This window comes from Ananas comosus, linkage group 12 (genome assembly GCF_001540865.1).
Source record: "Ananas comosus cultivar F153 linkage group 12, ASM154086v1, whole genome shotgun sequence".
NCBI lineage: Eukaryota > Viridiplantae > Streptophyta > Magnoliopsida > Poales > Bromeliaceae > Ananas > Ananas comosus.
The window spans coordinates 1123843-1147093 of NC_033632.1; the positions used below are offsets into that span (position 1 = coordinate 1123843).

General features: G+C 35.6%; 2 protein-coding genes across 6 annotated transcripts; one reads left to right on the top strand and one right to left on the bottom strand.

Moving 5' to 3' along the window:
• Positions 10204 to 18214, top strand: LOC109718043 (TBC1 domain family member 8B-like). 3 transcript variants are annotated; one of them, XM_020244036.1, is made up of 18 exons: positions 10206 to 10537; positions 10987 to 11056; positions 11148 to 11678; positions 11769 to 11954; positions 12045 to 12158; positions 12532 to 12590; positions 12682 to 12748; positions 12959 to 13010; positions 13114 to 13206; positions 13353 to 13436; positions 14228 to 14646; positions 14949 to 14995; positions 15225 to 15294; positions 15694 to 15774; positions 16106 to 16207; positions 16623 to 16759; positions 17328 to 17448; positions 17756 to 18214. In XM_020244036.1, the coding sequence occupies exons 1-18, from the start codon at positions 10494 to 10496 to the stop codon at positions 17888 to 17890; spliced, it is 2412 nt and encodes an 803-aa protein (XP_020099625.1). In that variant the 5' UTR covers positions 10206 to 10493; the 3' UTR covers positions 17891 to 18214. The 3 variants fall into 3 exon arrangements, with proteins under 3 accessions (XP_020099626.1, XP_020099625.1, XP_020099624.1); XM_020244035.1 differs by having other exon boundaries at positions 10207 to 10537; positions 14949 to 15010; XM_020244037.1 differs by lacking the exon at positions 17756 to 18214 and having other exon boundaries at positions 10204 to 10537; positions 14949 to 15010; positions 16613 to 16759.
• On the bottom strand, positions 18578 to 22244 carry LOC109718045 (probable WRKY transcription factor 3). 3 transcript variants are annotated; one of them, XM_020244040.1, is made up of 7 exons: positions 21994 to 22244; positions 21393 to 21434; positions 21004 to 21269; positions 20525 to 20674; positions 19709 to 20409; positions 19440 to 19595; positions 18578 to 19178 (listed from the first exon to the last, which is right to left on the bottom strand). In XM_020244040.1, exons 3-7 carry the CDS (start codon positions 21208 to 21210, stop codon positions 19010 to 19012), a joined length of 1383 nt encoding a protein of 460 aa, XP_020099629.1. In that variant the 5' UTR covers positions 21211 to 21269; positions 21393 to 21434; positions 21994 to 22244; the 3' UTR covers positions 18578 to 19009. The 3 variants fall into 3 exon arrangements, with proteins under 3 accessions (XP_020099629.1, XP_020099627.1, XP_020099628.1); XM_020244038.1 differs by having other exon boundaries at positions 21004 to 21285; XM_020244039.1 differs by lacking the exon at positions 21994 to 22244 and having other exon boundaries at positions 21004 to 21285; positions 21393 to 21583.

Sequence of the window (23251 nt, forward strand, 5' to 3'; positions counted from 1 at the left end):
AGTCGGATTCATTTCTAAAAAAAATGAACAAAACAGCTAGTTTGCTACTACTCTATCAAAAAAAAAAAAAAAAGAAATTAAAATGATGATGAACAGCTTTATAAATCATTCATGACTAATGTGATTTTTTTTTTTCACGACGATGCAAAATTTTGTGAGTGACTTATGATTAATATGTTGATCATTTGTATGACGCTGTCGACGAGAACTAGTTATTATTTACTTGTTTAAAAAGGTAATGTTGATTGAAATTTTTCTTAAACCTTTGTGTCTTCTGATCTTCTCCATGACTTTAATGTGTCTGATAGTGTGGGAAAATTGCACCTGGGTCCTCAACCGATTAGCACTGTTTTTGTTTGATCCTCGACATTCGGATGTTTATAGTTAGGTCCCTAACTTTATGTTCTATATTGCAAATCTTAGCCTCATGTGTAGTTACTGTGTTATTGGTATGTAACATACTTTAGAACTACTCAAATGTGTGCAGGATAATTTTACTTGTGTGGTAAATTCTTTAGGCATTTCTATTCCCAATCTAATTGATTGGGGACCAATATGCAATTTACCTCTCAAATGTTTTACTTTTTTTTTTTTTCCCTTCAAAAAAAAGGGTTGTGAAATAGTATTATTGGTGTTCTTTAATCATTTTAAAGTTTGGCATAATCTTTAATAATCCTGTGCGTTATTTTATTCTTGTCCTTTAGTAAATTCATGATCTATAAATGTGAAGCATTAAAAAAATATTCTCATTAGTGTGTGATTGTTTGAACAAAAACTTGAATATTTCTTGTTCTATCGCTTTCACTAACGTTTTAATTTTTGTTGTTGTTGTTGTTTTAGACCAGCTTCTGGTCATGGTTGATAAAGTCGTATTTTGGAAATTCAAACTTTAAGAATTTATTGATATTAAGAAAGTTTATGGCTCAAAAGGTCAAAGAAAAATGTTGAATTACGCGTCGAACCTTGTTGTTTATATTTGTTTATTCTCAGTAGTTTTTCTTTTTTATGTGTCGGTAAAACATGTATAAGGAACGTAATTTCTTTAAAAGCTTATTTTAGTTTTTCACTGTAGATAAGAGAGCTTGTGCAAAATTTAAAGCTTTTGGTGAATATTTAAGCAGTTTATTATTTATTTATTTATTTATTCGGTTTCTTCTTTGTTTAATTCCTCTGGGAGAGACTAATACATGTAAATAGTTTATTTAAGAGGGGTATGTTAATGTTAATTAATAATTAATAATAACTTTCTATGTGGTACAATTTCGTACCGTACCTTCGACGAGCGCGGCGAAGCAAAGTGGTGTTGTCGTTGGTGGGGCCCACACCGGAACTCATTCAATGGACTCATTGCTACGGCAATTTTATTAAATTATTTATTTTTTAATAAAAATATATCCGGATTATTTTAAAATATATCCTTATTAACTCTTTTTTTTTTTTTAATGATTGAGGCTTGTTTTAGCTTTTAATTCTTTTTGAAAAAATTTTAGATACCATCTATATAGTTTTGCATTTTTTTACTTTAGTATTCTATGATTTAAAGTGTATCACTTTCGTACGCTGTAATTTTATTTTTCTCTTTTTGTTATTCTCTTCACTATTTTTTTTCGTTAAATCAGTGATAAAGTTAAAACTAAAAAGTACTAAAGTGAATATTCGATAAACTATAGATAGAGTATATGAAATTTTTTGTATATAATTTAACGAAAAGTTAACGAAAGTGCTGGCGAAAAAAAAAAAAGAAATCATAGGATAATAAATTAATATATTTTAAACCATATGGTACTAAAGTGAGAAAGTGCGAAACCGCAAGGATGGTATTTAAAGTTTACCCTTTTTTTTTATTTGAGTTGTTAGACTTGGTAACTTCAATTTTACTAAATCTATATAATTGCTATATTAGCTAAAACCCATTATTAGGTGTAATTTTTTTGTAAATAATTAAAATAATTAAACTATATAAAATTACTAGGGAATTTGAACGAAAGAATTAATTTAATCGACATAAAACACTCAATTTTAAAAATTAAATAAAAATTAGTGGAGCCCCACGTGGAACGCACATGTGGGCTACTTATGGGCTCTGTCTCATATTGTGCGGCCCATGACTTTTGGGATTAGATATTTTTATTGGGAATCAGAAAAGAAATATTTTAAATTTTTTCACACGATCCGAATTTGGCCCATCCCAAATACTTAAATGGTCCAATCAATTGAATGAACCCTGAAATGCATAAATGCTACAGTATGAATGTATGTATGTTCAATCATATAAAATCTGTAAAATCAGTTTCAAAATAATCAGATTATTAGAATGTTGATTGGTAATAATCTTATACACCGCTTACGCCCGATAAAAGAAATCAGATCCGGTACACAGAATTTATCTCAAGGTGGAGCTTATTTCATTTTCATTTGCTGGTGGTGCAGATGAATTCTACGAGTTCGTAACGGATGGTCCGATCAGTAACAATACACAGAATTTTTCTCCGTTGCGAGTCTGCGAAGAGCCTGCAAACTCCAGGCGTTAATAGGACGAGACCAGAATCGCTGCGAAAAGTAGAGATTGCAGGCTATTTTGTACTTTTGTGTAGCACTTGATCCCACATTAGTTGTCCCATACATTTATTGTGATCTATCAAATGGTCTCCTTCAAAATCAGAAACTTTGCCCTCGCAGTAGTTTTTGTTGTTATTTTCTATTCTATGCATGGGTCTAGCTCACATGGCAGCAAACCATTAAAAAAAGTTCTGAATTTTTCGTCAGATGTTTACTGTGTGCTTACATGGGAGACATTCATTTATTCAATTCGAGCTGTATGCTGAGCAGAGGCAAAATGTTTGAAAAAAGAGTGAAAATTTTCTCACTTCGAATTAGCTTTGATGAAAGCATACCATGCCTCCATCCGTTCTGTATGCATATCATGCTTTAAATCCAACCATCTGATTATGAAGTAGGAAATTCTGTAACTTATTAATTGAACGGTAAAAAGAACTAGATAGAATGTTGGCGGTAATTTCTAAGAAGCATTAAATAACTTTAAAGTAAAAGAAAGATTAGATAGTGTCATTTACAAGTAGCCCAAGCTAAAGTTCAATTTAGTTTCTTACATTTTTACCAAATCTTAAACTGTTTGTCAGCATATTGCAGTATCCTTTGTTTCTCTTGCCCACATGTGACATGTGCTACTGATGTTACTGCCAAGCTAACTAACTTGTCATTTTCCATCAGAAGGAAACAGGAATAAAATCAAATATAAGTAGGTAGCAGAAACCAACTTTAAATAAAATAAAATTCAATTCTCATGAAGATGATAAAATATAAAGCTTTGTAGATTCTGCAACTAGAGATTGTATGCCAACCTTTGTTATGCTTGCTCCTCTTTGGCATGAATTAACAAGAAATATAACATAATATAAAATCAAATATGTGAATAAAACAAAGGAAACCCATCCAAACCGTCCAAATATTTTTCGCCGGGACAGAATCACTTGCTGTGCTGCTAACACAGACGGTAAATTATTACGTTTTCTTATTCTTTTATATAGGTATTGCGGTGCCACAGAAAGATCACATTACGAGCATTCTTAATCTCTAGCTGTAGTCAAGTATCATGTTAACAAGGTAATAATCTAAATGCCATCATTTTTCAATGTACAACATCACATTTCCAAGAGGTTCATTCCGAAAAAATAGCTAGCATTTGAAATGAAGCTTACATTAATAATTGTGAGAAATGAAATAGAACAATTCTTTTTTGTCGTCTTATTTTCTTCCTTCTCTTTTTACTGCCTTTGAAGCAAACGTTACGACCGATTTGAAAAGCATTCTAAAAATCTTGGCTTTTATTTGCCCTCGCATTTGCGATCGTCTCCTCCTTGAAGAAGAATCAGCAACTCCATTTGCCATCAAAAGAAGCAGAGGCTAATCTAAGAAGGGGGGTTTAAAACAAAAGAGAAAGAAAAAAGAAACACTAAATTAATGACTAAGAAGGTGAAATGAAATATTAACTTGAGATATATCTTACACTGCAATATTTTGTTGTGTAGATACTAAAGTTATGGCTCTCTTTTTTTTAGAAACATGCACATAGGGTGATTAATTAAAGTTGGAAGAAACAATTCCATGTGTATCACATTACCAAGAAAAAGACCAAAAATCCAATTTCACATATAAGGCCTAGAAATTAGCAAAATAATATCAGAGAATGATTAGTTTGATATGTACAGCACTATAGTGAGAGAAAAAAAAAGGTAATACATGAACATATTTTTATGCTGTTAAAACAATTTTGAGATTAATTACCTCAATAAAGGATGTGGAGAGCTCTGAATCAACAATGAACTAAGAAGCAACTTTTAGTTCAAATTAGGAGTTTTAGCTCCATGCTTGCATATATACCCCCACTTCTTAAACTGTATACATATGCTTATATTTTATAGGACTTTGAGAATTCAATGGAGCCCACAATTCAAAAAAGGGATTTAAAAAAAAAAAAAAAAAGGAGAGAAGGTAGTGTTCAGTGGAGCCCACCTTGTGATGAGATGATACACGCAACACCTACTTAGTGATTGAAGTGATTAAGACTTTATATTCTAGTAGTGAGTTTGAAGCCTAAAACTGACCAAAAAAATTACACACACACACACACATATAGATATATATAGATAGATAAATAGACTCCTGGCCTTTCAAAAGCACGAAGGTTTTCGTATTTATAAATTATTGATATAGAATATCCGATTTGACGATCGGCTCGTTAAATTGATCTTATTTAGAACCAAATCTCATAATTTTTTAATTTCGTTCGCTTAGAAAACAAGTAGCCTCAATATGAACGATTGAAAATAAAAATCTCATAAAAAATAGTGATAAAATATTTAAATTTTAAATCGTAAGTATTCTTCTTGCTCTTGATGTTAAGTAAAATTTTCTATTAAAGTTTTATATAATTTGGATTCTTTTACACTGTTGAACTTATAAATGTGTCGCATCGGCTATTAAAATAGTCGTTTTTTAGACACTTTGAACATCTAGTAAACGATGTTGAAAAATTATAAAATTTAGTTTCTAAATAGTTATAATAACGTAGATTATACTTAACGGAGTCGATTATCGAATCGGATGTTCTATCATCGAAAACAACTTGTAAGCACTGAGACCTCCATGCTTTTGACAGCGCAGAAGACGTATTATATATATATATATATATATATATATATATATATATATATATATATTATTAATTAGATGTACGCGAATAATATATAGATGGAGAAAGATGTCACATTTTGCATATGACAATTAAAATGAACATGAAAATGGAAGTAGGCGAAATGGGAATATGTAAATAACAAAATGGCCACGGAGTCGTTACCGAATTTGCCCCGAAGAAAAAGCTCAAATTGATTCTTATTCGCCAAAATGATTCCTCCTCGTTTTAATTAGAACCTTGAAAGGCCACTTTGTTTACTCGTTCAGGTTGAAAACAACTCTAGGGCATTTGGATCCACGAATCTCTAAATCTAACGTAAATCAAGCGTAGCGGGTTCGAAGTTTTTCTGAAGCATAGTTATTTTTTCCTTGTTTCTTTTGATATAATTCATATATTCTGAAAACTAAATCTAATGTTTTGATATAACCGTTAAACTTTACAAAAATTATGTTTGTATTTTCTATCATGATTTAGATTTCTAAATCCAAATTATAAATGCGATTCTTACTTACGGTTTGTTCTTATTCGTGATCTGCAAAAGAAATGAGTATTAGAATTAGACCGGAACTTCTGTGTGTTATATATCTAGCATAACCTGATGTAAAGATAATAAACTTACTCGCTCTCACAAAATCTAATATATTAAATAATTAAATTCTCCAATATTATTTAAAAATAATCTTAACCTATTATAAAGAAGATAATTATAACCTTTACAATAGATTTTAATATTTAATTAATTTTTTAAAGACGGTTGAGTGCGGCGGAGCTTGAATTGGATACACTGGAGGGGAAGTCAAAAGTAAGCGAAGTAAAGGTCCAACGTAACTTAAGTTATATTATTTTTTTTGATTTACATCAAAATAAACACCGAAAGTGATGAAACTCAAATTCCACCCTTCCATTTACTCCAAACTAAAATAAAGTCAAAAAAAATTATTGTTATCTGTTTGATTAGAAGACATCAATAATGACGTTACAACTATAATCATCGCGTCTTTTTTATTTATTTTATTAAAAATTTTGACACTAGCAACTAAGAGTATGATAAAAAATAATTGGACTCTCTTTCACTTTCGGTGAAACAAAATACTAAATACTCTATTTTGTTGCCTTTGGAGTGTTTGGATTGCGGGAAAAGTGCAATTTTTTTTTTTTGAAAATAAAATTAGGTATAAATTAAAAATGCTTTTTTTTTAGAAAAACTATTATTCTAGTAATCAAACATATGAATCATACAATCCCAAACAAAGCATTAGACATCTATAACTGCGCCACGTAGCAGATCGGATTTGAGCACGATAAGCCAAGCTCGAGCTCGGCCCGAGCAAATCTAATCACCGGCGCATTCGATCTCGACTCCAACTCTAGCAGCCACCGGAATTGGATGGAATCAACATTGGTCAGTTTCAATTCAAATTTCAAATTTAAAAGTTCGACACCGGTTAAAATTCAACTCGTCAAATGAGCAAATAAAACAAGCTTTTTACCAAGCCAAATTTGTGAGCCCAACGTGGGCCGAATTTATTCAATGATCAAACATTAATCGCCGCATTTTGGATTTTATTAACTCGGCCCACAAAAATTTTGTTAGCCCATTGCACCAGCCCAATATGCCAGCCCATTAATTGAGGGAGAGTAATAAGAAATAGGGAAAACTTCAAAAAACCCCATGTGGTTTCGCACTTTCTCACTTTAGTAGCATGCGGTTTAAACTGTATCAATTTGCCCTCCTGTGGTTTTGTTTTTATCTTTTCGGCAGCTTTTTTTCTTAATATTTTTTTAAATTATATACAAAAATCTTCAGATACCCACCTAAATTTATCAAATATTTACTTTAGTATCTTTTAATTTTAACTTTGTCACTGATTTAAAAAAAAAATAATAAAATTGATAATAAAAAGATAAAAACGAAACCACAGAGGGCCAAATTGATACACTTTAAACCACAGGGTACTAAAGTGAGACAGTGCGAAACCACAGGGGAGTTTTTTGAAGTTTTCCCTAAGAAACACTATGTCTAGGTCTTGCTTTGGGCGCGTTTGGCGTGGAGATCCATCTAATGCTAACAGATAAAATAGAGTTCGGGGAAAGCACTGAGGAATATGCTTCTGTCTATTTCAGTAGGACTATACAAGAAAATATATCATAATGTACTTATTGCGATGTGTGATGCAATTTCTCAAATAGAGGTTTAATATCTCTTTTTTGGTTTATTTTTTAGATTACAATGCACCAAGATGAAAAGGTTTACAAGCAATCATTCTGCTATCCTCTTATATATCTTTTTGTGTTGAAATTCTTTTTTTTAAAAAAAAAAGAAAAATCAGTAACAATGCCAAACCGGATCTTCATTTTTTTTTTTTTTTTAGTCTTTTCTTGGATCTCACTTAGATTCAAAAAGTTTAAGATCGGTGTAGACTCAAAAACAAAAATTTCAAGCCAATCTTAATCAAAACTAGCTTCAAGTTCAAAATTAATTCCGAACCAAGCCTTCGATAGTAGCGAGCTCCGTTCATTTACACTGCTGCTCCAAATAAAGAGATTATTGAAAGAATAGGATTATGACTACTTCTCTCATGAAAATCTGTTCAGCTCTGATCCATCGTCCAAACAGTTTTAAAATTCGAGCACGTTACATAATAGACGACATATTGGACTATCTTATCTTGGACCTTCCAGATACTCCTCGCATCATTTTTATTCACAATAGTACTATTTAAACAAATACTTAGTGAAATACTATTTATCAATATATTACTAACTAAACTATGTCACATTGATGAAGCAAAATGGTGCATGGGCCGATAATGAAATCATAGAAAATCATGCTTGTTGTTTCTCCACCAAACATGGCCTGCACAATTTGTGCATGCCTCTACTTATTGATATGATCCTTTTCCCTTTTTTTAATTAATTTATTTGTTTACCAACATAGCATTGTTCAATTGGTTTTGTGCATTGACTCTACTCATTAACTACTACATTATTTACTTCTTTTAAGATATGTATTTTAAAATTTTATTGCGTATCACCAGTCTCAAAGTTTTGACCAATTTGCCGTAATAAAGAGGTTAATTAAAAATGAAACCAATTGATCATGTAGTTAAGATTTGACATATAAAATCTCACGAGCTTTTCCATAAGAAAAGCTTAAAATAAGCATTTATTATTAAAAAAAAAGGTTAGGTTAAAATAGTTATACTTACATGTGAAAAAGAATATAAATGTCATACATCAGGTACAATAAAAAGAATTGTAGGAGAGATTTTTATGAAAACAAAAAGATTTCTTTTTTTGTGAAAATAGGAAAACTCTACTTACCTGTATTATTATTATTATTATTATTTTTTAAGGGGAGAGTCACATCAAGGCCATGAGATTTAACATGTAAACAAACCAATACAATGATGTGATGTCCACTATAATAGAAAACAGGTAATGGGGACACAAATAATTAGGGGAGTAGGAAAAAAGTGCTCATAATAATTTTGAGAACTCCAGTAAACAAAATGGCTAAATTGCACCGGAACCCACAATTATGTGATTTAGAAAGAGATCCTTTGACTTTGAAATTATCTAAACTAACATGCTCTTCAATTTCAGAATTTAGCTTTTTTTTTATTAGTTTGTTTAAATATTCTCTAACGTATAGTAGAGATTTTTTGTTAATTTTTTTGCAAATACTACAAAATTTGATTAAAATTGAACCGTATTTTATTGTCTGAAACAGGTCGAAGCAATAAAAATTAAAAATTCACTCAAAAATTTATCGTGATTAGGAAAATATATGTATATTTCTTAAGATTCATCGCCAAAATTTTTTTTTTTTTTTGAGAAAATAGGTAGCAAGCTACCTGCTTCATTCATTAGGTCAAATGAACTGAGTATACAAGTTGGAGGCAGCTTGGGCCTCCGAGAGAACGGCAAAAGGTTGAAAAAAGAAGTAAGAAAGAAGAAAAAAGAAAGAAGAGTGGAACAACAAGGGAAGGTACATAGGGCATCAAAGCATAGTGGTCCAAGTGCTGATCAGTAGTTTGAGCCGTTGAAGGGACCCGGAGACCGCGGGCGACTTTCCATTGAAAATAAAATTGTTTCTATCGTCCAGATTACCCACCAAGTTGCAGCTAGAATGATCAAGCGTCGGTTTCTCGTCGTGGCGACAGGTAGTTTAGTACTTTCGGTCCAGAGACCTAAAGCGTCGTCAGTACTGCTGACGTTCGCATCCAATCTTCCCATACTAAGAAGAAGATATCTGACGTAAACGCAGTCGCTGAAAAGGTGGTCGCAGCTTTCCGTTAGGACTGCGCAGAAAGTACAGTTCTGATCTACGCACATGCCGCGGGTGAGCAGTCTGTCGGCGGTGGGAAGTCTTTTTCTAAAAAGCAGCCAAATAAAGATCTTAATTTTGACGGGAACTTTCAGCTTCCAAATAAAGATCGCCAAAATAAAATTGATCTACTGATTTGACTCTATCTCATCTCCCTCACCACATGGTGCATCTCAATGATTTTTTTTCCACGCCCCCCTTATAATTAAGTTGTTCGATGGTTACATCAATTAATAAATTTTTAGTGACACACTCCCCAGTGTCACGCTACTCTCACGTGTACCCAAACCACATGCACCGATGCACACTCACTCACGGAGTAGAACCACCAGCCAACCGCATCCGGCCACGTGTCATAAAACTCCCCAAGCAAAGTCTTGGGACGACACGTGTCCGTACACCACTTTCACTACGTCCCCTTTCTCCGCACCGGATCTCGCGGGCCCCACTCGTTCCTCAATTTCTCTACATATCTCGTTGTACAAAACACCACAATCTCGTACGTGGCAGGTTTCTAGTGGCTGTTTGAAATTCTATATACAAGATTACTTGCCACGTGTCTCGGATAGGAATCTTATGCAGTATGGGTTGCAGGGGATCCGTCGTCGTTTCCGCAAACCACTCCAAAATGCCTACGAGGACGCTAGTACATCATCACACTACACTAAACGCGGCCCCTATCTCGGAATAAGTAGCGGGATAACTATTCCCTATTCCGCATTTCCCCCTCGCTTCGATCGGAATAACTATTCCCCCTCCCAAATCTCCGATTCTCCTCTCTCTCTCCGCCCCCAACCCCAAAACCCTAGCCGCCGCTTCTCTAGGGAGACGCGCAATCCGAAGACCACCGAGTCCAAATCGAAGAATCGGGGCGGAATAGCGGGAGAATAGCGAGGAATAGCCCCCGCGGAGGCTGAATTAGGGGCGGGGGTGGGGGAGGGGGAGGATATGAAGGGGAAAAGCTTGCCCCTTATCACCTTCGAGCATAAGAGGTGCGTGGTGTTGTTTCCTCTCCTTGATCTGCTACTCACGTGTCGATGGATCCGCTTTTCGCGGGATCAATGGGATTTGAGTTTATTTTTTACCCATTTTTTACGGATTTTTTTTAATCGTAAGGGGGGGTCTTCGTTATTGGATATTTTCGATTTTGTTTAAAACTTTCCCCCCTTTGATTCCGGACAATGTAGCTCGCGATCTTCGTCGATTTGATCCGGATTTATAAGCGGAAAGTTGGTGGGATACTGAGGACTAACCCTAGATCCCCAAAATGGGAATCTAGGGTTTTTGGGACGATGGATTGTGTAATTTGGACGTCGTATTGGTGCCGTTGTTCGAATTAGAGTTCTATGGCAGTTGAATTGAGGTAAAAAAAAATTGATTCTTGTCGCACGATTTCGATCGGAATACTCTTCGTTTCTGATGATTTGGGGATCTGAATCAGGGATGCTTACGGGTTTGCGGTGCGGCCTCAACACTTGCAGAGGTACCGAGAGTATGCCAACATCTACAAGGTGGAAATCCTGGTCATCAAAATTTAATTCCTTTTCCCCCTTATTTTTCTGTGATTTATTTAGATTTTGTTATCGTCTTTTGTGGTTTTAGGAGGAAGAAGAGGAGAGATCAGATAGATGGAAGGACTTTCTAGAACGCCAGGCTGAAGCTTCTAGAATACCTTCGGAAGATTCTTCTGGAGAGGACATCAAAATCACGCCTTCGCATGAAGAAGAAGGAATCCCAGTAGAAAACACTGATGAAATCGAGAATGGACCAGAGAAGGAGAATGTGGAAAAGGAGGAAAAGGAACACAAGCTTCAAATTTGGGCTCAAATTAGGCCTTCCCTCAGCTCCATTGATCAGATGATGAGCCTTAGGATAAAGAAGAGGAAGAAATCCTCTGGTGGTGGGTCCCATCTTGCTCCCATAGAGGAGGCAAAGCAATCAGAGGATTCCGACGATGAGTTCTATGACGCGGAGAAGATCGACCCAAACCAAGAAGTGCTTTCGGGGGGCGAGGGTGGCAATTCTGATTCAAATTTGAATTCGAATGGAGAAAGCCAAGAGGCCCTCCACCCGTGGAAGGAAGAGTTAGAATGCTTAGTCCGTGGGGGTCTACCAATGGCCCTTAGAGGAGAGGTGAAGTTACTGGTTGCTACTGTTCTTGCTTGATATTTGATTTGGGAATTCAGGCTTTTGCTTAATTGTGTTTCTTTGGTGGCTATTTAGTTATGGCAAGCATTTGTGAGTGTCGGAACTCGCAGGGTGGAGGGGTATTACAACAGTCTGCTCGCTCGAGAAGTTAATACTAAAGGAAATAATGTTCATGTCCCTGTGCCTTTGAATGATGCTAATAGCCAACCAAAAGTACCAAATGGAGTTGGATCAGAAAAATGGAAAGGGCAGATAGAAAAGGTTGGTAGATGTGTGGATATTGAAAGAGAAAAAGAAAAATATATAACTAATTTGTTGATTGATTAATTTGTTTACTTTCCGGTATTACAGGATTTGCCAAGAACATTTCCAGGTCATCCAGCTCTAGATGAAGATGGGAGGAATGCTTTGAGACGGTTACTGACGGCATATGCTAGGCATAACCCGTCTGTTGGGTATTGCCAGGTACTTCAGTTTCTAAATCTTGATTTTATTATAGTACCTTGATTCTCATGACTAAAATACAGGAAACTCCATTGTCGATATCACAAGTTTCACATTTACCTCCAAGTTTTCTAAACCTTTGTTTTACCTTGTTGACCTATGAGCAAAAGCGAAGATATTATCGAACATCATAACAAAGAAGAAAGATTGTCACTTAGGGGCATCATGTGTATTCCAGTGATTTGGGGCGGGGATACGGAAATCATAATATTCACAGGGGTTTGCCTTCAATAATAATTTGATATCAAAGGGTTTTCACTGCAATAGTAATTTTTCCTCTGTATTTCACTTTCCTCTTATTATTTATATGATAAATTTGATATAATTGCTGCAGGCTATGAACTTTTTTGCCGGTTTACTACTATTACTGATGCCTGAGGAAAATGCATTTTGGTAAGTGGTATTGTACCTCCTCTCAATTATGCAACTGCTTGTAGAATTATCACTTTTGAAATTATGTTGAACTGTGTGTTTGATACCTCAGGACTTTAACAGGCATCATTGATGACTACTTTGATGGTTATTACTCAGAGGAGATGATTGAATCTCAGGTGCTGTCTACCGTCAGTTACTTCACTATTTTCAGCATGTTTAGCGTTTTTTTTTCCCCTGAGAACTATTTTACATGGAACCTTCTAGATTCTATAATATAAAAAGCAGAACCAAAGAGAAGATCCTTCTGTAGTTTCACCTTGTGGACAATCTGTTAACTACACTTCCACATGTATAGCTCCTAAAGCACCACTTGGATTATTTTTCAGGTTGATCAGCTTGTTTTAGAGGAATTAGTCCGTGAGAGATTTCCAAAACTAGGTTTGCATCTTATAAAATATGGACTGTATTTTTCTGTCCCTAAATAACTAATAAAATTGGAAACATTAAAATGTTTTAATGATTCCTTGTTTCTTGGTTGCAGTAAACCATCTTGATTATCTTGGAGTTCAGGTTGCATGGGTTACGGGGCCATGGTTCCTTTCCATCTACATGAATATGCTTCCTTGGGAAAGTGGTCAGGTTTTTTCTTAGTTATATGATTAATTCTATAAATAGGAAGTTGTATTCTTCATTTTTCGTAATTTGCTTGTTTGTTTAGCTGTTCTAAACATTGCAGATTAATACCTGTTTCATAAAAACTTTTTTCCCCACTTATTTCAGTGCTTCGTGTGTGGGATGTGCTTTTATTCGATGGGAATCGCGTAATGCTCTTCAGAACAGCACTTGCTCTTATGGAGTTATATGGTACTGGGTATACTACTTCTACTGTATGATAGTTTTAGCATTTGACAAGTAATTGATGTTAAAATATATGGGCAGTTCCTATACTTTCAAGGTATTGCAACATTGTGCTGAACTATCCTGCATACACAATATCTGACATCTGTTACATCACATGTGCATTGCATGAACCTTTCCTGTAAAACGGCCATTTTAACCCTTCATTTACTGGAGGAGGTTTAAATGGTTTTTAACAAGAAAGGATCACACATTCAGAGTGTGACTTAATGGATGTAACATGCTCTGAATGGCAAACACGAAGGCAATTTAATTGCAATATATTCAGAATTTCAGCAACTACATTGTCTGAATGGCAAGTTCAGGGACTAGGTGCATGTTTGACTAGTTCTAAATGACAAGTTTAGGGACTAAGCACATGTTTGAATTAGCTCCTGCTACTACTTTTAGTTGCAGTCACCTCTAATAGAGCCTTTGCCAAATAGAAAGTCTAGTGCTTCTACTGTGCCAGGAAATAAGAATTTAACGTTGAGGCCCAAAAGTAGGAGCTCCAATTTGGGTTACTGATTTTCTGCAAAGAAAGCTGGAGAACTTCAACATAATGCTTCTCCTATTAGCACTACTCGAACAACACTTATATACAATAGTAGTATACTGCAGGGCGAAGGAGGCCCTAAGTTGCAGGATCATAAAAGTACAGGGACTACTCACCTATTTTAACCAATAATCAACGGCTACAGTTATCTTCAGTCATTAAGAGTGCAATTCCTTATTCATTGTTACGCATCTATGTGTAGGCCCGGCACTTGTCACTACAAAAGATGCTGGAGATGCAGTTACCCTGTTGCAATCTCTGGCTGGTTCTACTTTTGACAGTAGCCAGCTTGTACTCACTGCTTGCATGGGATATCAAACGGTTAATGAACTAAAACTTCAAGAATTAAGAAATAAGCATCGGCCCTCTGTTTTAGCTGCAATGGAGGAAAGGTCGAGAGGGCTTCGAGTTTTTAAGGATTCAAAAGGCCTCGCAACTAAGTTATATAGTTTCAAAAGAAACCCTGAGCCACTTGTTTCAGAAGCAAATTCGAAAGAAGGATTGAATGACATTAATGGAAACAGGGATGCATTGGAATCTGATTCACCCACTATAGATTGTATAGTTAGTGGTTTGGAAGTTGATTCTGAAGTGGACTCTTTGCCTGATCTCCAAGAACAGGTAATCTTCTTGTTTTATCCGTTGAATGTTTTTTTGTTTCTTTTCTCGAGAGCACACAATGGTGTTATTGACAATGCAAAATTATGGAGCAATGAGATGATTACAACTACTAAGACATTACAATTTGGTGTCCTGAAATTTGCTGGAGTTTGGTAGATTTCTTTTCTAGACATGAAGAAATATATGTCTGAATCTTTTTCTATTGAGCAAATATATGTCTGAATCTTTTTCTATTGAGCAGGGGATCAAACTTTGTGCAAGTATAATGTATATGCTAAGCTTGTTTTTGTTTTCCTCCGCAGGTGACGTGGTTGAAGGTTGAGTTGTGCAGATTGCTGGAGGAGAAAAGGTCAGCAGTGCTCGGGTTCGTGACTTCAGTTCTCACATATTAATTATTATCCTAGGTATATTATGAGCTATCTTTCTTGGAGGAACTAACTCTTCTGGATTTTTCTCATTTATATCCCAAGAAAATGCAAATTATGTCTCATCAGATATTCGTTAAGTTGCAATGTTTTCTGACAGAAGTTATAATCTAAGTTTCATTTAGTGAATGTTTTTTTTTTTTTTTCCACCAGAGCTGAGGAGTTAGAGACAGCATTAATGGAGATGGTCAAACAGGATAACAGACGTCAGCTGAGTGCAAAGGTAATGTGCAAAAGTAGAAATAGCAGCAAATCAATATCTATACTTAATAAAATATAAAGTTGAGGAACTAGAGGATTTCTCTGATTTTTCACCTTGTGGACAGTTCATAAATTATGTTTGTGCCTTGTGTGCATAATTCCTGAAAGTGTCATGTAGATGATTTTCCATATTATGATTTTTCTTAAGACATCTAGATTCAGGGCTATGAGTAGGAATGTAACTGAGACAAGCTTGTTGCCTAATTTTCTCTTGAAACTTATCTTTAATTGCCTTTATCTTTTATTTTTAAACTCATTAATTTTTTTACGACCTAGCTATGTGCCAATGAATCCTACAAAAGCAATTTGCAGTTTCATGGCGACTACCTAATGCTTTTTACATATGTTACTTGTATAATAGGTTGAACAATTAGAGCAAGAGGTATCTGAGCTGCGCCAGGCACTATCCGACAAGCAAGAGCAAGAACGTGCCATGCTTCAAGTGAGATCATGCTCTGATTTTCCCCTTTTTTTCCTGATCCTTTTCTGGGGGTGAAAAATATGGCTAGTCCCTGTACTATCATAATACAAGTGACTAGGTCCCTGAACTTGTCACTGAAAGCTATGCACTTCTATTCATCTGTGAAAAATCTATGTTTCCCTTGTAAAATGACCTTTTTACCCTTATGAAACAGTTTTCTTGTTTCAGTGTAAACTATAATAAGGTTAAACAAAGTTAATTTATAGGAAATGTGATGTGTTGTCAAATCCTTTTTTTTCTACATTTACTACATGACTAATATACACTGATTGATTATTTATTATTTACAAAGGTCTTGATGCGGGTCGAACAAGAGCAGAAAGTGACAGAGGATGCTCGCATATATGCTGAACAAGATGCTGCTGCTCAACGATACGCTACTCATGTTCTCCAGGTTCTTTTGAATATTTGTTCTTCCAGTTAATTATCGATAATCACCATACTTTTTATGCTTATTTTTAAGAGAATTAGGTCCACAGATGCTTAGTCTTCTGCATATTTGGGCAGTTGACCATTTGAGTGAAAAAGAGAGGCTAATTTCTTGGTTATCTATTGCATACGAAACCCCTTCTTTATGATATACTTAAAATTATGTAACGAGAATGCCTGTCCTTAAGTAGCTTACCGCCATATGTTAGCATATGATGAGTGAAGCATCAAAGGACCTCCGTATTTTGGGGAGTTCTAAAGCATCAAGGCAGTTGTGTTGGGAGAATACATTCCTCAAACCAGGCCTTTAACATTTATATCTGCTTATTCTATTATGCACTTCCTGTGCATATTTATCCATCATTATCAGATACATGCAGGAGAAGTACGAAGAGACGATGGCTTTACTCGCACAAATGGAGAACAGGGCTGTGATGGCAGAAACCATGTTGGAGGCTACACTGCAGTATCAGTCTAGCCAACTCAAAGCAGCACAACCTTCGAGTCCTTCACCAAGGTATCCCTGTCATTTGATTTGCCAAGTTAATGATATCTAGTATCATCCTTTCTGCTGTTATATATGTTATCTGGGCAAGCTAAGCTCGTCTTGACTTTAAAATGCCAGCAAGGCGGCTAGTCAATGCCGTGAGAGGTAGGCTTGAACTTGGCATGGCTCAGTTCGCCACATTATCAAGCTCTCTCAAAATTGGCCCATTAGGCTTGATAGTGAGTGACAGCAAAAAAAAGGGAAAATGGGAGGGTAGAGGTTTTGGCCGGTGGCAGGCCCTCGTTTGATCTTGACAAAAAAATCACTGTCTCGATCTGGTTCACCCTGTCGTGCATGGATTACCCATAACATCTCCCTCTGTCCCATCTGTATGTTCAATTTATACCATCCACTAGATTATAACCTTTTCTGATTTTAGAATTCTTGTCTTTAAAATTATTATTATGGAATATGAAAGTAGAGATGAGTTGGTCGGTGTGATTGAACAGCACACTTCACTCTTTCATGAAATGGCTGCATTGTTACCTTCCTCGTCCTTCTTTTTTTATTTTCTTATTTTTGATTTTTTTGGTCGCAGAACTCCGACCCAGGATCTTTCTCCTGCGCAAATGACCCAAGACTCATCTCTAGCTATTCCTCCCCGAAGAATAAGTTTGCTTTCGAGACCATTTGGACTTGGGTGGCGCGATAAGAACAAGGTTAGTTTGTTACTGCTTATATTGATGTCTATAATTGTTTTTCTTAGGGACATGAAAATCTGAGCTACACTTTAAGAATCCAACCATCAAGTTATCCGATCCACAGCATATTTCTTTTATTTAGAATTAAACTATAAATTTCCTCATTAGTTTGGTCCTGATTTTAGTCAGCATTTCAGAATTAACAAGCCAGCCCCTGAAGTTCTTAATTTGTTAAATTTCAGTAGCTTTCACCTTTTTTTTTTTCCTCCTTCAACCGGAAATTACCGTATTTGTAGAATGTTAACCATAATGCATCAAAATTTAGGGCAAACCAAGTAACTCGGAGGAGCCTGCTGAACAAAAGAACACTAGCGATGGGGAACAGAGCGTCCAAACGCCCGAGAAAGTAATGAATGGACACCAAGAAGCAGAAAAAGTTGAACTTACCGATGGAAAGTGAGAAGCACATAAATCTTATGCCTCTACTCATATTTATTTCAGAGGGCGTGCACAAATTGTAAAAATGGATCAAAGTGTAGCGGCTCGCACCTTAGCTTGTACTAAGAGAGAGAGAGAGAGAGAGAGAGAGTGAGAGTAATGCTTTTATAGGTTCCTCTAATATTGTTGTTGTAATTTGTGGACACAAGCAGAAGCTAAATTATTACTTATTTAGTTTATTATCGTTAATAAATATTTTTAAGTTATGAAGAGAGAGGTAAGATACATTGTAGTAATGCCACAGCTAAATCATTAATTGATTGCGTTATTCTTTGCTCTGAAGGAAGTGGCTGTTGTTGTCGTTTTTTTTGGTTCTTTTTTGTCTCGTGGTTGTTTCGGAATAAAACGTGGATATCAGTCATTATTTAGCTAATAACTAAATGCTTTTGCTCTATAGATTGTTTAGCTAATTACTAAATGCTTTTGCTCTATAGAAATTTTTTTTTTCCCTCCTTTAAATTACTTCGTGTTGGATCTTCTTCTCTCGTCGACACCCATCTGAGTCAATAGGTCTCCGTGGGAAAACAAATTGAGAAAAAAAAAGGAAAGTAAAAATAAGAAAAGAGGGGGCGAGGAGAGAGAGAAAGAAAGAATAGTTTACAGAGAAAGAAACAAAAGGTTGGGTGGGGAATGGGAGAAAGAAAAGAGAGAGAAAGAATAGTCTACAGAGCTTCAGCCTCAGCTGTTACTAACATCCTGAAACAGTAAGAAATTATACATATTACCAGCAATATTCATACAACAAAAAAGAAAAAAAGAAAAAAAATCAAAGTTTCTCTGTCACTTGTAGTAATATTCACTTGTAGAAATATTCAACATAAAGATCTCTAGCTTACTAATGTGACATTTAAGAGGAATAGATGATAAAAAGCTAACCAGTGTTTGTCAAATATACTGTAACAAATTCTCTTTGCTACAAATATGGAAATTATTTGCCCTCTGGCGACAATCCTTTGTATAGAAAACATACTTTATGAGGTATGTTAACAACTCCCATATTGTTAGAGATATGTGGGATAAGTTAGAGGTTTTTTTTTTTTACCTCTTTTTTATTTTTCTTTCTCTTCATCTGTTCTTATCCTCATGGGTTAGCAAGCGAGGTTCTGAGGGAACTGGATTCATTCTTCTTGGTCGGCATTCCGTGGTTATGCTCGCCCTCGTACGTTGTCACGAACGAGGCCGAATCATCCGACGCTCTCTCGACGTACTTTCGCACGTTGCATTTTGGACTGGTGCATCTGTAGTAGCTTCTGCCAAAAATAACATTAAAACAGAAGGAAGATGAGCTAGTTCATTCATTCTTTAGGATGATCGAAAGATTACAGTTTACTTATTCCTAATAAAAGAAATAGACCCTTATCATTTCCTCAACTGGAATTGCCAAGTTCATATGTACTGTTCCAGATGTAGTAACTACTTACACAACTATTTTGTATACAATCTTGATGACAGTAAATACTTTCGTCAGTAAACTCTCGCTGTAAACGAGAAACGAATGATAATACGTTTACCTCGGATACGAATTTCCCTTTACGACCTTCTGCCCGTATTTTCTCCAATGAAAGCCGTCTCCTGAGACGTCGGATTCCACCAAATTTTGCGCCGCAGAATGAGGCTCGACAAAAGCTGCTGCTGCGCTGCCTCCGCTTAACTGATCATCCTTCTTCCTGATAGAATAAAGAGCTCATTAAGCATGACATGTTTTTCCAACATAAACTAGTTAGAAGAGAAGGGGAAAAGAAAAACGAATTCGAATGAAAACAATTCTACTTTGACATACCTTCTCTTGTAATCAGGTTTATCTTTACTAAACCCTGCTGTTGCTCCTCCAAGCTCACTGCTATTCTCACCAATTTTGAAATCGCCATGAAACCCGTCAGAACTTGAAGAACTATTTGGGAGATAAACATGCCCATGATAATTCTTAATCCCGCGAAAACCCTCATCAACTTTGTTCTCCAATCTTAAAGCATGTGAACTATTCTCCTCAACCACAGGATTATTACCACATTGTGTATTGCCACTCTCTTTTCCACACTCAGTAGAGCTAGAGCCTTGCCTTTGAGTACCCAACAGTAATTTCTTCGAAGATTGCGGCTTAGGATGATTGTGCTCACCGGTATACACGATTTCAGTTACTTGCCCATCGAGCGATCTCTCCACCTTCTTTCTCACCGGGCAGTTTGGGTGCGTGCATTTGTAGTAACTTCGCGGAAATTCGCTTCCTTTCACTTGCTTTTGCCCGTACTTTCGCCAGTTATAACCGTCATAAGAAATTCGATCCGCGCCATTGCTAGGTTGTTGCACATTTTCTTGTTCAATATTGCGCGGAACAAAATTCGACGGATCGGAGATTTGGTACATACTGATATCCACTTGCGCAGTTGAATTGCCGTGGGGATTTTGATTTATATGTTCAGAAATTTGAACTGGGGCCGGTTTTTCTGTCGCCACTTGTTGATGGGTTGCATCAAAGTTTCCCTGATCGCGTAATAAACCATTAACCAAAGTGAGATTTTACGAAGAGGGTTCAACTGATCAAGATCGTCTGAAACTTTCGAGACCGAGAAATTAAGGCGCGAAGAACAATACTCACCAAATTGGCCAAGAACGAAGCGATGTTTTTCGACACTGCTTTTGCCGTAGGTTTGTATAAGATAGCTGCCGATTTGGATTCCGATTTTAGAGTAACAACAGATGCCTTGTCGGACAAATGATTACAGACACCTGAATCTGATGCATCATCCTGCAAAAATTTTACTACTATATGTCAAAGTGATCAAATCTGCAAATCTATTTAAACTTGAAAGCTGTTTTTTTGAAGAATCATCGATGGCTTTTTTGTTAAAATCGTCAGTACAGCAGCTAGCTTTTGCTTTTGGGACCCGAAAACTTAATATAGTTCGCTCCACAACAAAAGCTCCAAAATTATCGTTTAGCCTGTATAACCTATTTCGAGAAGCTTCTGCTTCTTTCTAGAGTAGAGAAGCTGTTCTACAAGCCAAAAGCAACAGGCATCCAAGTATGTCTGAAACGGGAAAAAAAAAAAACAAATTAAAGACCCATCAACCTTACCATGGATGTTGAAATTGCAGCTGAGGATTCTCTCTGATGGGTTACAGGTCTCAGACTCTTAGGTCTAATTGCAACTGCTGTATCAGAAAGAGTAGTTGTGGGAGAAGCACTTGTGGAGCCAGGAAGTACTTCTGAGAAGTACCTGGAGCTTGAAAAGGGTCTTGAAGCCACAGGCTTAGAAACAACAATCTTCTGAGTTTCTTGCATTTCCTCCCCCCCCCAACCAATAACTTGTTACTTGTCCTCCTTTTTCTCTTCCTCACATTCTATTGTATATGGTAACTTCACATAATTAATTTGTCAATGAACTTTAACCAAAGAATACTATCATGGCTTTTTCTTTCTTTCTTTCTTTTTTTCTTTACTTTATGGTACTGCAAGATCATTACCTGATAATGAGAAGGCCCAGATGTGTTGTTTGTTCACTAGTCCTGAAAAATCCAAAAGGAAAAAAACAAAGGAAAAGAGATTTGTTTACTCAGAGACAGCATGCTGAAATAATACTGCAAGTAGATTAAAATTGAACAAAACACATGTATCTTAGCATGACTAAAGAGGAGAGGTATATAAAAAAAAAAAGAAAATAAATATAAAACCATTTATAATTCTCTGGAGCCATCAATTGCTCCCCATCAAAAAAGAGTAAACACTGATTCAAGCTTTGTCTCAAAAATTTTAAAATAAAAATAAACTGCTACTCAACTATCCAATTAAACCATAACCCAGTAAGTTAAAAAGTTCAAAGAAGCAATTTTTGGCTCTCTCTCTCTCTCTCTCTCTCTCTCTCTCTCTGTTCACAATAAAATTATACATGTCTAACCATAAAATTGTAAAAATTAGCCTTCTAAGTTACATAATCTAACTTAAGTGACAAACACATACATATTCACTACTAACCTTCAAAATTATATATATAAAAAAAGCTTAAAAAAGCTTAAGAAAGCTTGAAAAATGTTAAAAAAAAGGGAAACAAATCGAAGGCTTACTCACCAATGAATCGAGTTGAAAATGCAGGAACAGGAAGAAGAAGAAGAACAACAACAACAACTAGGGGGCTCGCGCACGTGCTGATCACGTGCCCAACCCCTTGTGAAGAATGGTAGTTGAACTCAGATGGCGTACACCAAAATGTACCCAACCTCATGCGTTAAACTGCAATGTCTATAATAATTGTGGGAATCGGAAAATTTGTCGGTGCACATACGGGTACCCGTAGCAATGCCCTTGTTGAGACTAACGCAGAGAAAACGCTTGGCGTACCCAGAATTTACCCCTATTTATAGACGTAGGAAATGTCGACACTGAGTCATTATAACTCGTATCGAATATTGGCTTTCGCTTTGGGTTTCTTTTTGGAGGAACGCATGGGGGACGATGAGCGTTCCCCGTAACAAAATGCCAGTTTCCAACCAAGACCGTTAGGTTTTAAAAATAAATAAATAAATAAATAATATATTTAAATCAGATACTCCGTTATAAAAGATAAATTTAAATATTTCTCGCCTTTTATTAAATAATACGAAATAAATTTTATTCTCTATAAAACCTTAAACATGTAGAGAACGGTATTTAAATATTTTTTAAGACTTTTCGCTAAGTCTATAACGTGAACTAGAATTAAATAAAAAAAATAAATAATATTAGAAGCTTAACATGACTTGAATTAATAATCTTCTCCTCCAATATCATGTTAAATAAATAATACAAAACAATCGTTATTCTCTATTAGGCAGCGTTTGGTTAGGGGATAGGGATAGGAATAAGCCCTTATCCCTTCCTTTATATCCAAACGCTAATTAATTTTTTACCCGAGAATAGTAGTTCTCCGTTATCCCAACCAACACCTCCATTTTTTATATAAGACTACCTAAAATTATTCTTATCCCCGGAAACAACTCAATTTTCATCCAAACACTATTTTTCTTATCTCCATACTTGTATCTATTCCTGTAATAGCTAGTTCTTACTTATATCCGAATCAAACGGTAAAAGTTTAAATTTGCAGTGGTATATTTTACTCATATTATTATTATTATTATTAATCTTTTATAATCAGACACAAAAATTTGTGGGCTCGTGATTATTCTTTTACGATCTCTCTCGAATCATTTATGAGATGTCGTCTGCAACTCTAGCCCTAATAAAAGAAGGCCCTGAAGCAGCTTCATTGCATGAATATTTGGATAGGTTGATGCGCACGCATTTTAAGGAATGACGTGGGGTGATACATATTAATTTGGACGTGCTT